Source organism: Triturus cristatus, chromosome 10, assembly GCF_964204655.1.
Source record: "Triturus cristatus chromosome 10, aTriCri1.1, whole genome shotgun sequence".
NCBI classification, from domain to species: Eukaryota; Metazoa; Chordata; class Amphibia; order Caudata; family Salamandridae; genus Triturus; species Triturus cristatus.
This window is the reverse complement of record NC_140593.1, coordinates 984,014,409-984,031,790: the sequence shown is the minus strand read 5'-3', so window position 1 is coordinate 984,031,790 and position 17,382 is coordinate 984,014,409. Positions and strand designations below refer to the sequence as shown.

The following is a 17,382-nucleotide window of genomic DNA, read 5'->3' as shown; positions in this document are numbered from 1 at the left end:
GGAGGCCTCAGGAGGGGGGCCACGCAGCCCCCCTCCACATAAAAAATAAATACACAAAATGTGGCTATGCCCCGGGGCCAGAATTGGCCACGGGAGGGTGGACCACGCGGCACCCTTCCGGTTCATTTTTTTTTTTTTTTTTTAAAAGGGGTCAGGCCCTGGGGGATGGGGTCCCCAGGGCCCACAGAAAGAGAAAAGGGGGGCCACACAGCCCCCCTTCTAAAAAATAAATACATTTAATAACAAACAAAAAAAGGACCGCAAACGTGCCAGAGGCCCCACCCCCTCCGAGCAACACTCTGCAAACGTGCCATGTGGCGCGTTTTAAATTGGGGAATTAATTCCTCTTCAATACTGGTGGTCCCTGGGGGCCATCTAGCCCACCAGGTATCTCCAGTAAGCGCCACAGGGCTGCGTTGCAGAGAGGTGGTCCAGGCCACGCCCCTTTTTACACCTCTCTGCAACGCAGCCCTGTGGCGTTTACTGGAGGTACCTCGTGGGCTAGTTGGATCCCAGGGACCCTCAGGATGCAAGGGGACTTTATCCCCCAACTTAAAACGCACCACAGGGCGCGTTTGCACAGTGGTGGAGGGGGCGGGGCCTAAGGTGACGTGTGTGTAAACACGCCCTGTGGAGCGTTTTAAGTTGGGGAATTCATTTCCCTTCAATCCTATGGGCCCCTAGGGACCAACTAGCCCGCCAGGTACCTCCAGTAAGCGCCACAGGCCTGCGCTGCACAGAGGTGGTCCAGGCCACGCTCTTATTTACACCTCTCTGCAAGGCAGCTCTGTGGCGCTTACTGGAGGTACCTGGTGGGCTAGTTGGACCCCAGGGACCCCCAGTATTGAAGGACTTAATCTCCTAACTTAAAACGGCCACAGGGCGTATTTGCACACATGTCACCTCAGGACCACCCCCCCCTCTCCCTTCACCAGTGTGCAAATGCGCCCCGTGGCACGTTTTAAGAGGTAGTTTTAATCCCCCTGCCCTATTATGTACTAGGGTCTTACAGAGGAGGTCATGCTAATCACAGGGGTACCCCAACGCATAGTGTTCCCTAGTGTATGTAGGTGTTTTCACTGTATTCTAAGTGTCTTTTAGCATAGCACTGGCTCTAGGCCTGGTTAGTCAGAGTCAGTTACCACCAGTACCCGTCTGAAAAAGTTGTGGGCACAGGATGATTTTGCAACAAGGCCTCTTTCTGCTCCTCTGTTGGTTCTTTCTGCACGTCTTGCTTCTTCCTGCAATTTTCTTCATCTTTGTGGACTCCTGTTGCTTTTTTCTGCATGTCTTTTTTTTTTCTTTCTGTTCGTTGTTTCTTTTTTCATCACATGTCCTACCTCTGTAGGCATAGTTAGAAACTAGCATTTATAAAACCTTTGAAATTCACTGAAAAAAACATAGGTTTTACGGAAAGTTTTAGTTAGTTGGACATTTCACTCGTATAAAACTATAGAAATTCCCCCATTATAGTTAGTTAGATGTCTTTTGAGATGTCATCAGTGATGTCACTGACCAGGTCATGAATCATGTAATATGTGACGTCATCAGCAGTGTATTGCGGGGGCGCGAGTTATAGTTAGCGGAACTAACTATAACAGGGAAATTTCTATGGTTTTGTACGAGTGATAAGTCCAACTAACTATAACGTCCCTGAAACCCATGTTTTTTTATGTGAATATATATTATCTACTGGCGGTCGCCAGTAGATAGTTATAGTTAGGACCACGTTTCCATAGGAAATCCGCAACATTCTATTTGGAATAACTTTGGCGCCGGTCTACGAATCCTCGCGAAATTTTCAAAATAGGTGGGGCGCTGTGCTCCGCTCCTACCCTGAAAGTCTCGGGGGGATTCCTCAAGCGGGGGCTGATATAAAAGGGGGGTCCCAAAACACGTTTTTCCCATGCATTTTTCCATAGGACCTTTAGACACAGCTACAGCCCGAACGGCTGAACAGAGTTCCTTGAAATTTGGCAGAGAGGTAGTCTGCAGGTCAAGGAAGTGCCTTTTGTAGGTTTGGTGTAAATCTGTTCAGTAGATTCTGAGAAAATAGCCTTTAAATCAATATATATATCTGAGCCAGCTTACGGTGCGCTTACGGTGCGCTTACCGTACGCGTACGGTGACGTGCGCGAGCGCGATTCTGATTGGCCGTTAGATCTTAGTAAACATTCGAATCGGTCGAAACCAGGAAGCGGCGGCCGCCATTTTCTCTCTCGCACTCTGACAGGGGGTTGAAAAACAAAGGGCAAAAACATGTAAAGGGGCTGTTTCGACAGCTCCCAAGCACCTAGCCATGTTGAGGGAGTCCCCAACGATACCCCAAGTGAAAAAAGGCAATTTTAATTTTTCCGATAATTTCGCCGATTACGCTTACCGTACGCGTACGGTAATAAATAATAAAAAATAAAAAAAAATATCCACACTCTCCCCACCCCATGTGCAAATGGTACCCAAAGTGCACCATTTGTGCATGGCATATCAGTGCAGAGCAAAACATATATTTTACCTGTCACAACGATGCTCATCATATGTCCTCCATGTGCGCGAAGCGCATCGTGCGTTTATGGCCCATCTAGCGTAACGTGGGCACGCGGTGCGCTTCGCTGTGCGCGCACGGAACGAACTGCGTTAAGTGGGCGCGCACGCCACGAATGGCGTAAAGTAACTTAGCATTTAAAAAACCTTGCAAATTCACTGAAAAAACCATAGGTTTCACGCATGTTATAGTTAGCTGGACATTTTACTGATAAAAAACCAATGAAATTCCCCCGTTATAGTTACTGTAGGCAACTATAACTCACGCGACCGTAATCCTCTGCTGACATATGTGTCTTTATGAAAAAAAAATATTTGTAATATATGTATAGCTAAAATTTAATGGAAGAAGACATGGGCAAATAAGTGTCTAAATACAGTATTAGCATCAGCAGAGGATTGCGGTCGCGTGAGTTATAGTTGCCTACAGTAACTATAACGGGGGAATTTCATTGGTTTTTTATCAGTAAAATGTCCAGCTAACTATAACATGTGTGAAACCTATGGTTTTTTCAGTGAATATATATATATATATATATATATATATACATATACACACACACACCAGAAGGTGCCTGTAAAGGAAGGGCCCACAAGCAGGTGAGGTAAAGCTTGGTATCTTTTATTAAGAGTTGCCGTATTGCAGGGAAGTTGCTGTCACTCAATACGCCTCACAGTCCGATGCGTTTCATGCTACAAGCATTTCTTCAGGAACCAAGGCTTGTAACTGCACGATGGCTCACCGTTCTTTTAAGCACCTGTGTTCAATTTGAGTCACTGCTCCGTGGGCGTGGCCACCCCTGTGCCATTCTGGTACTCGTAGTGCCTTTTTCTTTCCCCAGTGGGTCGTGAGCCATCAGCAGCAGTTCAAAAGTAAATTTAATATCCAAGTGGATTGTGGCATGCATCTAGCTCCTGGAACCGGCATCTTAGCACCCTCAAACGCACTCCTGCTCCCAGCGCCGTTGTGCTGGTTAGCATAACAGCAGGTCTGTTGACACAGCAGGGCACCTTCCGCGGCTCAGGCAGGCCGCCAGAAGGTGCCTGAAAAGGAAGGGTCCACAAGCAGGTGAGTAAAGCTTGGTATCTTTTTTAGAGTTGCCGTATTGCAGGGAAGCTGCTGTCACTCAATACGCCTCACAGTCCGACGTGTTTCATGCTACAAGCATTTCTTCAGGAACCAAGGCTTGTAACTGCACGATGGCTCACCGTTCTTTTAAGCACCTGTGTTCAATTTGAGTCACCGCCTCTGTGGGCGTGGTCACTCCTGTTTAAAAAGAACGGTGAGCCATCGTGCAATTACAAGCCTTGGCTACTGAAGAAATGCTTGTAGCATGAAACGCGGACTGTGAGGCGTATTGAGTGACGGCAGCTTCCCTGAAAACGTGACAGTGTGTGGCGCCTCAATTGCCGAGCAGCTTTCATTTGGATATATAGTGGTTTGCTCTGACCGCGAGGCATCCCCGCTCCAGATGAGCAGCTCCTTCACGCCATGAACAGTGAGCGTCTAAGGAACGGCATGACCATGTGGGCAGGGTCAATATGAGCGGGGCCCCAGACTTACCTTCTCAAGCACCCCACTAGAGGATTGAAGAAATCTGAGGGGCGTCACGGCAATTCACTATGAATTTAAACTCTGCCAAGACTTCGTAGACCAGCATGCAGTGGTGATGCACGCCCATCAGGGCGGGACTTATATTGAACGCCGCGAGTAAGGCGTCTTAATCATGCTCTGGTTCCCCTCTGAAGAGTACCATTGACAAAGGGCTCCAGAAGCCCGAAACGTGTTTGGACATTGCACTAAAGCTGAGAGGATGATGAAGTTGTCCCGCTGTCCTGTCCAAATAAAAGGTGAAAACGTTACCGTGTGTGGCGCCTCAATTGCCGAGCAGTTTATATATATTTTGATATGACCTTTGCAAAAGATCCGTGGTTCATGTGTTTTGGAGCCAGCAAGAACTCCCCCAACGCTGCATGCACGTGCGGTTTCTCGCTTTCTGGCCTCATACCAGTTGTTCAAAGTTTACAGCGATGCAACATGAATAAAATATTATGACTGAGAATGAAAAGTTACAAGTCCTCCCTTGAGCAGCCAAATGAAATATGGTTTTCATTATTGGCACCTAAAGGCAAGAAATCCTTAAAATGAACACAGTGATTGAGCAATCTCACACCAGGAAGAGCTGTAGATTGATCAGAACAAAATAAACATCCTTACTAGACAATTCGGACTCTTGTTTGAGATAGTGGAAATACTGGAATGGCGCAAGAAGACTAGAAGGCCAGACAAATAACAAAACGTGCGTTGTGCAAGGGCCAACAACATAACTTGACCAATAGAACATTAAAATAAGTGGGATTCTAGAATCCCTGTATAAAGGGCAGTCACTAATTTTTTTATTATCATAAAGAAAAGATGTCAGAACTCGGCTATTAGAAGTTATTACAGTACAGTTTTGACATCATGGAGCCTGCTGCCAGCAGCCAAGGTGAAAGGCAGGACAGGTCACAGAGCATGAATGGAGCAGCTGTTAAAAGCAACAAAAAAGGAATGTTTATTTTCTTTCTTCTGCTCCGATTTATTAGCTTACAATGACAAGCAGAGAGAATTTCTTTTGCACTCCTTACAGATTAAAAAGCTAGAATCTATCTGAATGTCTCTATACATTCCGAGTTACTGCAGCTTTTTTTTAAGCTGACCTGTATTCAACTGTAATATCGGATTGCAACAAATAATTAACAGGTTTTTGATAGGTTTAATTTTGCACCAGAGGTTTAATTTGTATTCTTCATGTTTTCAAACAGGCTTGCTCTTACTTATGAAAGAGCTACGCACCAAGGTTTTAAGTGTTTTTTTGGGAAAGATGATAGTGTGGACATGTATTATCTGGGATAAAGGACCCCCCTGGCGTACATGATAAAGATATTGCAAGGCACCTTGCAGTTCCACAACCTTATAAAGGAACTCTGCCTCCTGTATCATTCCTCTGTATGGCTATGGAACTCCTCGTTACTTGCAATATCCTTATAATGTACTTCAGAGGATACTTTATCCCTAATATAACAGTACAGGAAATTTGACCACGAGTATTGGTTTGGTATTACTCGCCATTTTATCAGTGCAACAATAGCCATTTACAGAGCTCTTAGTTCTGACAGTCGCCCCTCTAGCTTTTCATTCAAGCCTCTTCTGTGAATTGTTTGTTGCATTAATGCTGAAGCCCTCTAAGAGGAGTACGTATGTGCACAAGGGTAGCCCAATTTAGGTCACTCCTTACGAGTGTCGGGTACTGTGACGCCCCCTACACCTATGAACCGCTTATAAACTGATAGCTCAGGGTGGGAGGTCATCAACTCGTATGGAGGAAGGGAGTGGTCATTGTGGATAGCAATGTTAGGAAGTGGTGGGTTTGTGCCTCAGTACATTTTGGTGTGTGCAGGTGCTTCACTTGATTCCAGTTACGTGGTGTCTATTTCTAGGACTACCCAGACAACCAACCCAGAAATATTAGCAGTGCCATCGACCCTATGCCACCACTATACTAATACCGTGCAAGGTGCACTTGTGCTCTGTACAGCACAAGAACTTCTAAGAAACCAAGCAGACAAAATGTTACAATTGACATGTGTTTTATCTTAGTGTTCTATAGAGCGCGAACTTGACCCGTGAGGGTATCAGAGCGCTTTACAAGATATACAGAGGTGTACAAACAAAGTCTAAAGTACAGAAATATACACAAATATACAAAAGGATGGTGAGGGGTAGGGAACATAGGGGAAAAGGGGGATACAAATGTATGATTGCAATCATAGTTAAAGTTGGTAAAAACATAGGCCCCACATATTCTCTGCGGGGAGAGTTGGTGATCTGGGGAAGAAGAGATAGTCTTCAATTCATCAGGCTTGGGGTCAGGCATGGCAGGCATTAGACAAGGAATTTACCCATTAGGAAGGTTTTGGCCTCCTTCTTGAAATGTGCTAGAGAAGGGATTCTTCTGATGGCGGGAGGGAAAGAGTTCCAGATTCTTGGTGCTGCCCCGGTGAACGCCCTATTGTAGGTTCTTTTTTTCTGAAAAAAGGCGGGTTGGAGTAAGAGATTTCTGGTGGACCGGGAGTTCCTGCTTCCTCTAGATACCACTAGTTTCTATGCCAGATAAGCAGGGGAGTTTGTGTATAGAGCCTTGTGTGTAATGCATGCCAGTTTCAACTGAATTCTGGCCTCTAGAGGGAGCCAGTTCAGCACTTTCATATGTGGTGAGATGTGGTCGAATTTCCTGGTGCCGGTGACTAGTCTGGCGGTCGCGTTGAGGCAGGCTTTTAAGGGTGCTAGGGAGATCTTGGGTAGACCAGTGAGGGTGGAACAACCATATTCCAGTTTGGAGATGACTAGTGCTTGAACTGCCATTTTTAAGTCAGGAGCATCGATGAAAGTTTTCAGCTTCCATAGGTAGCTCAGGTGGAATCTAGCTGCTTTAGCCATCGAGTTGATGTGGTCTCGTATGTTCAGGTTACAGTCTAGGATTATGCCCAGGGATTTGGCAGAGTCCACAATGGTCGGCGGGCAGTTTAGGGCTGTGATAGCCTTGATCCACATCTGAATCTCAGGGTTGGCTTTAGAAGGGGAGATTAGGAGAAATTCGGTTTGCTTTACGTTGAGTTTGAGTTGGTTAGCGGCTAGCCATTGGACAATCAGTTTCAGGGTCTCGTTCAGGGAGAGGATCTCCCCGAGCGAAGAGATATTGATGTATATTTGGGTATCGTCCGCATACATATGGTAGGAGATGTTGGCGGTACGAAGAACTTCGGTGAGTGGCTCTAAGTAAAGATTAAAGAGGGAGGGGAAAGGGTTGAGCCTTGGGGGACTCCAACAGTGACCGGGGTGGGAGCTAAAAGGTTGCCGTTAATGAGGAATCTCTGAGATCGGTTGTGGAGGAAGGACCTGAACCATTCTAGGACCACACCATTCAGACCCATCCTTGCGTTCGAGTAGTTTATCATGGTTGACCGTGTCGAAGGCGTAGGCTAGATCTAAGAAGATTAGAAGGCAGGTTTTGCCTTGGTCTAGGGCTTGGAGGGCATCGTCCACGATGTGGAGCATAGTAGTTTCAGTGCTATGCCCCGGTCTGAATCCAGATTGGAAGTCATCAAGTAGGTGGAAGCTGTTGATGTGCTGACTCAGGTGTTGTTGTACACACTTCTCCAGTACTAATAGCAGGATATTGGAGATAGGTCTGAAATTGTCGGGGGAGGTTGGATCCAGAGATGGGTTTTTTAAAATAGGGAGGACTTGGCCGGCTTTCAAGGGGTCCGGAATCGAGCCCTGCTGGAGAGAGGCGTTTATTATTGCAGTCCAGCAAGGAACAATGGATTGAGAGGCAGCAGTGAGGCAGTTGGAAGGTAGCGGGTCATTAAAGTGGTTGTTTGGGTTTAGGGTAGAGAGGATTTTGGAGATGAAGTCTTCGTCATAGTACTCGAAGTCAGTCCACTGGGCTTGGTTTTTAGGTGAGGCCAGAGGGGGTGGAGCGGAGAAAGGGGGCAGGTCCGCAAGGGGTTGAGAGTAGGTGGCGGTACTGAGTTCGATTCCTAAAGCCGTGGTTTTATCAGCGAAGAAAGAGGAGAATTTCTCTGACGATAGAGATTTGGGGGATTCTTTCTGTGTTTTAGCCAGTTTATTAGATTGGGGTTTGACCAGCTCAAAGAGCTTACGGGGTCTATTCTTGGCGTTCCTCAATTCCGATCTGAAATATTCTTTTTTTAAATTAAGGATGTGCTTGTTGTAGGAGTTTCTCGCCTGGCGGAGAAGTTTTAGATGCGTAGCAGAGGGGTGTTGTCTCCAGTTTTTTTATATTGCCGTAGGGATCTCCTCTCCATGTTGAGGGAACCAGTGGTTCCTGTCTTTGACTTGTGTTCTTTTTTGCTTTAGAGGGGCAAGGTCATCCAGAATGATTGATATAGTTGACGAGTAATGCTCATGTAGGTCGCCGACCGTGGTTATGTGCGAAGAGGAGGGGGGGGGGGGGGGGGGGTAAGGTCAGATTTCCGGCGAGCCTCCAGTTTCATAAGGTCGAGGTTCTTAGTGTCTCTGGTCCAGCGTTTGGGAATCACCGGTTGCGGTGTCTTAGTCTTGCGGGTCCCAGATAAAATGAAGTAGATGGAGTGGTGGTCAGACCAGTCACATGGGTCTATGGAGATAAGCTTGACTGAGGATTCCTTAGAAATGATCCAGTCAAGGATGGCCCCTTTTGAGTGAGTTGGCAGAGAGCAGGCTTGAGTCAGGGCTTGGTCAGTTAGGAGGTCTTTGATAGCGTTGACGTAGGGATCTTTAGTGTCATTCCAGTGCAGGTTGAAATCACCCAGGAAAATCTCTTTGGCATTGGAGGAAATCTTAGTTGTGATGATTTCCAAGAGGTGATCGGTAAAAGAGTCAATGGAGCCTGGAGGATGGTAAAAAATGTGCAAGTTGCAGAGATGTAATAAGTTGCTGCAAATGGAGAGTGCAAGGTAGTCGCAGGAGTCAGTGGTGTCCGCCAAGAGTTCAGTGACAAGGAGGGAGGATCGGTAGATGCAGGCAATGCCTCCTCCTTTCCTGTTGGAATGTCTGTCCAGTCTGGCGATATTGTAGTTGGGAGGGACTAATTGGTCCAGGCAAGGGTGGGAGTATTCACTGAGCCAAGATTATTAGTATAGCTAGGTCTAAGTTTTTGTTCAGGATGAGGTCAGCAATATCAGCTGCATGCTTGAATGCTGAACAGCAATTGATTAAGAGACCAGATAAGGGGGAGGGTCTAGGGGGGGGGGGGGGGGGGAAAGAGTCAGGGGTCTGGACGGTCAGGACTAGGGGGGGGGGGGGGGGGGGAGAGTCAGGGGTCTGGACGGTCAGGACTACAGGCGCGAGGTTGCTTTTCATCACACTTCTGTTATGGAGGGTAGGTGGCCTGTTGGGGTTGATGGTGACCGTGCTGATGGGGTGACCAGGACTCGCGTCTAGTGGACAAGTGATGGCTTGGACAGAGTTGTGGTCTCGGAGCATGGCTAGGATCTCGTTTCCCGTAAGGTCTAGAGGATTAGAAGTGGCGGTGGTAGAGGTGTAGGAGTGCGAGAGCTCAGGATTCCTCCTCTGAGAGGTGGCAGGGTTGTTTGCGCGGGCGAAGATGTCTCAGAGGTAGCAGGAGTGGATGCTTGGGAGGCTCGGTGATCGGTGGGGGGGGGGGGGGAGGTATGAGGTGACTTGAGGTTAGCAAGGGAGAGCTCGGCCAGGTGAAGGAGGTTCATAAGGTCCTGAATGGAGCTATGGATGCTCTGGGTTAGTTTAGTCGCTCTGGAGTGCAGAGTTTCGAGATCAATATGAGCTGGGGGTGCTAGCGGGCAAGGGGGCAAAGGTTCAGGAGCAGTCCAGGAGGCATGTAACGGTGGAAGGGGAGATAGGTTGGTTTGAGCAGACTCCAGGGTCTTTGGAGTACCTAGCTCGCGATTTTGGTGGATGGCTGGCGGGGAGGAGGTTGGAGGTGGCTCTGCTGGAGTTGCCGGTGGGCGAGCTACAACGGTGAGGGTGATCAGTGTTGGGAGCCATAGGACGGTTAGTTTGGACTGAGTCCGGGGTCAGTGGGAGCGTACCAGTCTCCCTGTAGGTGGGGGGTGCAGGGGAGTGTCTTAAGCAGCTTAAGTAACTGCATACTCCCCACTGCAATACACCATGTAAGCACACCCACAAAACAACTTGGCCTTCTACACTTGGCCTGAAAGTCGCCATCCCCACATATACGGAACACATCCGCAGGAAAAACCCAAACGCCCAGCACAATACCACTCAATATATTGGACTTGGTCTGACAAAGGACAAACCCACACTGCGGACAGGTCTGCAAGGAAAAGCACAAAAGACCCAGATAACCAGCCAACGTACACTATATAAAAAACACTTAAAAGTGTGTGGTTGTATAATGTATCGACAGGTTAGCTTTACTATAGTTGAAATTAAGAGATGGACATGAGAGTCAACTTGTTGGGAGAATGATGGCTTTCCCACGCTCACACAGGAGTTCTCGCCACTATGAAGAACTAAGAATTTGCAAAATCTGGTAAGTGTAGGTGTGCTGCCTCATGCTATCAACCTTCACTGTGAATCCGTATGTGCAGCTGCTGGTTTGAGAGACAGTAGCTTCATAATCTTGTTTACCGGCCCCTGGACTTTCATATTGGTAGGATGGTCACAAGATTCTCCAAATTCTTATGTGGTGCGAGTCAAGGTGGAACAAAAGGGTTGAGAGGGCAGCCAGGCTATTCAGACTTCCATGTGTGCTGTCTGGCAACTGTACCTGTATACTTCAAATTGGTGTTGTAGTTTATGGGTGCATGCATTTGTAACTTTCATTCAGGCCTGAAGGCTGAGAGGATGTCATCTCCAGGGTTGACTCGTGATTTCACTAAAACAGGGCTTGCAATGATGACATATTTGCTTTATTTTGGCAAACATACAAGTATCCACACACAACTTCACGTGGTTATGCATCTGATCTCATCACTGTTCCAATGCTCAAACCTCATCTGTGCAACCAAATTTACTATTTAAACTCAAAACACCTAAATGAATGAACAAACTGATGAGGCAGGCGAAGAGGGACAATGCCTTGTGCAGTGCCCACAGGTAACTGCAAGCAGCAGCATTGGTGGACACGGCTGGAGGCGACATCTGTGGTCCGGGGCTGCTGTGTGGTACGAGGCGATGCTTTGTGTAGCTCACGAGCGGTGGCCACAGTGCAGGTAGCGGCATAGATGTTGGCGTGGAGCGTTGTGGGTGATACCAGGGTGGCGATGTGAAGCGAGGTGCTCTGCCCACAGGTCACAGTTCAAGCAGCAGTGATGGCGTCAGTTATAAAAGGGTTGTGTTGTAAAGCAGGCGGTGCATTCAGATCACGGAGCCGGTAGTGGCGTCGTTGACTGCGTGGTAGTTGTTTTTCTTCTGATGCAGCATAAAACACACAGTTCTCATTGCTTTTGGCTGGTGAACTTGAAGTCTTAGATGTTCCTGAGATTGCCAACAGGAGGCAAGATCTGCTTCAAGCCCTTGGAGAAACTCAGGAAATAAGCTGCAGAAACTTCGGTCCAGTCTTTACAGTGCCCAAGATAGAAGCAGCGAGCAGCAGGCCAACACAGCAAAGCGGAAGTCCCGCCTGACTCCAGCTCTTCTTCGTGACAGGTTCCTAAGTCCAAAAGAGTTCTAAAGTTGTGGGGTCGGAGCCCCAATACTTATACCAGTTTTAGTCTTTGAAGTTGGAAAACTTCAAAGAAAGATCTTTCTTGCTTTACTAGAACCAGCTCTGTCCTCCTTGATCCAGCCACATTACATGGGGTTAAAACAGCATTGTGAAAGGTAGACACAGCCCTATTCAGGTGTCAGTGACCACTCCTCCTACCACTCTAGCTCAGGAAGATCTATCAGAAAATACAGGCCACACCTCTGCTCTGTGTGTGTGTCTGGAGTGAATGCACAAACAGCCCCTGTCCGCCTAAACCAGACATGGATTCCATGGGCAGGCACAGCATGGTTAAGCAGAAAATGCCCACTTTTTAAAAGAGGCATTTTCAAACATGCAATTTAAAAACCATCTTTACTTTTATAAATTGTGAGTTCAGACATCCCAAACTCCAACTTCTATCATCTTCCAATGTCAATCTACACCAGAAAGGTGTTTACAGCCAGACCCCATATTAACCTACGAAAGAAAGAGCCTTTCGATATTGAAAAACTAAATGCACAGTATTTCACTACCAGGACAAGTAATAAAAAGTAGGACATGTAGTGGTGTGTTAAGTACACTGCACCTTGCCCAGGTGGATGCCTTTGGCCTACCTTAGGGGTGACATATATAATATAAGGGAAGGGTGAGGGCTGGCAGGTAGGTGCTCTTGCAAAACTGACATGGCAGTTTAAAACTGCATGCACAGACACTGCAGTGGCAGGTCTGAGACATTTGAAAAGGCTAGTTGTGTAGGTGGCAATGCAGCAGCCCACTAGTAGCATTTGATTTACAGGCCATGGGCACACATGTGCCCAATACTAGGGGACTTACTAGTAAATCAAATAAGCCAATCATGAAAATACAAATCAATAACAATATACAGAGGGAGCACTTGTACTTTGTGCACTTTACCACTACTGATCAGTGCTAGAGACAACAAACCAGCCACAAAGTCCAGCATACCATCAAAACAGGAGGTCAGAAATCAAAAAGGTAGGCAAAAAAACGCCAAAAGATGCCAGGTCTAACACAACCCATCATTTTTCATCCACTGTCCCACTCTAGACAGAGGCCTGCCTTATGTAAATCAGAACTGCCCCAGCTCTCATGCTAACAGTCCATTCTGATAAACAATGGCATAGAATATGTAATGCTACCCAGAATGATTCAGTGGTTTAGACTATATGCAAGCATTCTTTCTTTCTTTTCGCTTGGCAGTTTTGGGTGGACTATTCCCTGGAGAAGCAAGGTCATTATTGATTTGGAAAAGGTAGGCCTTTGTCTAAAGTAGGCCAGTATGAGAAAAATGATTGGTTGAAATGCTACCCAGAGCAATTGGCAGGGAGTTAGATTATTAGCAAGTATTTCTCCAATTTCCTTTTGCATGTTTGATGGAACTGAAGCAAAACCCAACACTTACTTTTTTTAAACACAAAAAGAAGGCAGGGGAGAAGTTTTGACAGTTCAAGCTTAAATTAACAGTTTTACAGTCTAGTAGAAACATAAAACACACCAGCCAATACATCGAGAGCAATGGTAGGATTTCTGTAAAAAAGTTTAGACTTAGTAAAGACAGAGAACTAAAACAGAGGAGACAAAACAGTACAAATTATACAATTAGACTACAAAAAGAAAACTATATAATGAAGTACAATATTATCACAAAGGTAAAAAAACACCCTTGAAAATAATACAGGGATTGGGGTACAAGATTGGGACGAGAAGTAGTTCAGGTATGGGTTATGTTTAGGGTGCAGACTAAATTATGGTGTGTTGCATGATGTACAGTAAAGTGAGGGATTTAGGGTGGTTTAATTTTAGAGGCTGGGTTAGAGTAAAGATCGTATAACTGAAAGTTATGGTTAGGGCTAAAGTAAGGTATAGTGTTAGGATTGTATCAAAAGGTGGTTGCAAGTAACAAATAGTACATTGTTTAGATTAGGTTTAGGACTCAAAAAGTAATTAAAAGTATTACGTTAAGGCAAACAGAAGATGCGAGGAAGGGTGGCACAGGAGTTGATATAGTCATATCGAGGTATCCCTGCAAAACAGGTAGGCTCAAAATGGTGTAAGCGATAAAGGATTAAGTTTAAGCAATAGTTAGGTTAAGTGCTAAAGTAAATCCTATTACAATTCACAAAGGTAGTGGTAAAAATTATTTTCTACCTCCATCATTTTTTGTTTTTCTATATGCATATGTTAACAATAACTATTTTACATCTACTTTTGAGCAGTTGAACCTACCCGTCTGTTCTTATTAAACCAAATTAAGTAGAGTATCCCCATTATGGGCTGCATCAGAATAACATGAAAACATTCCTCTGCTACGTTTATGCACCATGAGTTCAATATATTAAGAAGCACCTTCCTGAAATTCGTAGAATCTTTGTGTTAGCACTGCTAACTTTCCCAGTGCTTCCCTTGAATTGGGAGTGCTTCTGGTAAAACGGTTTATGGCCATTTAATAACCCTTGAAAATTAAAATCTTGGAAACCTATTCTCTTTCAAAAGACATTAAATGGCCTATCTGCTCCTGCAATACTTATCTCTCAACCAAAACTTTAAAAAAATTACTCTGGATACACACAGCCAGGCTTCACGACGCAGGGATATGAGGAACCGCCCTCGACTGGATCCAATCATTCCTCACGGGCCGAACACCGAAGATCAGACTCCCTCCCTTCATCTCGGAACCCACCGACATCAACTGCGGAGTCCCACAGGGATCATCTCTCTGCCCTACGCTCTTCAACATATACATAGCCCCCCTCGCTGTCATCGTCAGACAATATGGACTCAGCATCGTATTCTACGCCGACAACACTCAGCTCATCCTTTACCTCACAAACAAGCCAGATGACACCAGACGCTGCTTCCAGGAAGGAATGAAGAATGTAGCAGCCTGGATGAGGGACAGCTGTCTGAAGCTCAACTCGGAGAAGACCGAGGTCCTCAGCCTCGGATCCTGCTCCATCGCCTGGGACAACACCTGGTGGCCGTCCGCCCTCGGGACCCCACCGACCACGCCCCCAGAACCTCGGGATCATCCTCGACTACTCCCTCTGCATGAACCGCCAGGTCAACGCCATCGCCTCCACCAGCTTCAACTGCCTTCGGATCCTCCGTAAGACCTTCAAATGGATCCCCTCCGACTGCAGAAAGACCGTCACCCACGCACTCATAACCAGCAGACTGGACTATGGCAACGCCCTCTACGCCGGAATTAACAAGACTCTCCTACACAGACTCCAAACCATCCAGAACGCCGCAGCCAGACTCGTACTCGAAACTCCACAACACAAGCACATGACCCAACACCTACGCTACCTTCACTGGCTCCCTGTCGAGAAAAGAGTCACTTTCAAACTCCTCACTCACGTCTACAAAGCCCTCAACAACATCGGACCCAAATACCTCATTGAGAGAGTCTCCTTCCACACGCCCAAGAGAAACCTCCGCTCCGCCGACCTCGCCCTGGCAGAGGTGCCCCGCATACGCAGAAGCAAGACCGGAGGAAGAGCCTTCTCATACATTGCAGCAAAGACCTGGAACGAGCGCCGGGTGAACATCAGAAGCTACCCCAACCCTGCAAACGTTCAGGAAGGACCTCAAGACCTGGCTCTTCAACTGATCCGGAGCCGTTTTCTCCCCCCCACCCCCCCAAGCGCCTTAAAACCCTCACGGGTAAGTAGCACGCTTTATAAACCCCTGATTGATTGATTGATACTGGCAATTGTTATGCACGTAAGATATTAATACACTAATGTACACTTTGTTCCTAAACACGGTTAGAATTACTTAATTACTCCAGGGTCCATTATACAAGCATTGGGAAAGCCAATAGTTAAAGCGTCTGCTGCTATTGTTTTGGCTTGGTCAATGATTGCTTTTTCTCTTTTTATTACTTTTATGTTGAGGGGGCGGGTGTTGTGCCTTCACCAAAATATATATATATATATATATATATATATATATATACACACACAGGAAAAAATGATCTAAAAAGCTAAAAATATTTGCTTGGATCTCCAAAAACATACATTGCCATCATAGTCACTGGTGGGAACTACTTTGTGTGCGAATGTGAAATTGTGAGAAAGCAGAACACCGTCACTCACAGTGAAGTTAACCAATGGTTAAAGTGGGCTGACCCAGTGCCCCTTGCCGTTAACATCTAGTCCTAATACTATAAGGAGGGTGTGACACGATGGGTTAACCTAGCTGTGAGAGGGTGTGAGAATATCAAAAGAGGACACCCCTTCAGTGGGGAGAAGGGGCATCGACGAGCGAGAAAAGTGACACCAGAAAAGGTAGGGGTCAATGCCGTGATTAAACAGGACATAGACTGGACAATAGATATTGGGTATAGAAAAGGGCACATAAGAAGTGTGGGAGATTGAGAAGTGCGTTCCAAAGTTGGCTACGTTTTGGGGCATAGTGGGTATTCTAGAAAAAGGCGAGGGTTTAACGAGGAACTTCTCAGGTGAGGGGAGGAATGGCATTGGGGGAGAGGGCACAAAGTAAGGAAAGGGGTGAGGCAGTAGTGGGTGAAGGAGGCCACAGAGACGAAAGAGGGTAGCGAGGAGGAAGGACAACCTGGGATCGTACCAATGCACGTTTGTCCATCCTTTTAGGACACCGTATTGTGAGGGTCAATCAGTACCTCTCCCGCCAGGGCATACAATCCCACCCCCGCAGCCCTTAGAGAAAGCGACGACCTCGGCCACAATTGTCCGTCTTTGTCTAACCTTAAGTCCCTAAAGTCCGACCATGCACACAAGCGGAAGACTCCCAGCACCGGATGCCAGTGTTGTACGCCTCCCTAATCCACTAGCACTCGTCACCTTACCTCTCCCTGCCGCCCGTTCCCAGCCGCCTTCTTCCCCAAGCTGCCATATTGGAGAGTCGGCCCGCAAATGTCTCCGTGGAGTAGGCCTCGTCACGGAGCTCGTGGGAAACGAAGTCCGAGGCGAGGGCCGAGCCTATTGACTGTAAATGGTACCGTCAGAAACGCAAACTACTTATCCCAGGATTCCTTGCGTAGTCTGTCGAATTCCTTTGCGTGGTGGGAAATGTAGTTTGAGTGCTTCACTGAGGTTTGCTCTCTGGGAAATATTCCTAGATCACACCGGGCTCTTAAACAGAAGACATTGCTCGTATGAAATAATTGCAAAATAACGGAAAACAGAATATGACACGTAATTATGAGGTAAACTGACGACTCTAAAAATTGTATACGTCTTTAACGTTTATTACACCACATTAATTGATCATGAACTGTTAGCAAAGATTGTGTTCCTGATAAGATATATAGAACACAAAATTGGGCAGCATTTGTCCTGTCCATGATGTCTTTATTTACAATTGAGACTTCTATATGATTGTATGATGGTGTTTACTTAAATTGTACTGACCCCTCGAATGCTGGCATGTTTATGTAGTTGTTCCTTCTTCATGTAGGTATTACATTACTTCGCTTAGTGCATGTGTATATGTTATGTAATATGAATGAAACCCGCATCAATTTTTTTAACCATTAACATTTTCTTATATGCAAAACGACTGTAGTGCAGTGGTGTGGTAGATAGTGTTGCCAAACAAA

At 46.3% G+C, this 17,382-nt stretch overlaps 1 protein-coding gene across 1 annotated transcript in view; it reads right to left on the bottom strand.

The window, feature by feature from the left end:
* Window positions 1–16,756, bottom strand: part of TMEM11 (transmembrane protein 11) — a 58,333-nt gene extending 41,577 nt beyond the window's left edge. The window contains exon 1 of the mRNA XM_085628903.1: window positions 16,630–16,756. Within this exon, the coding sequence (XP_085485029.1) occupies window positions 16,630–16,676 (47 nt within the window). The 5' untranslated portion in view covers window positions 16,677–16,756. The remainder of the gene's footprint in view (window positions 1–16,629) is intronic.
* Between the last annotated feature and the right edge of the window lie 626 nt (window positions 16,757–17,382).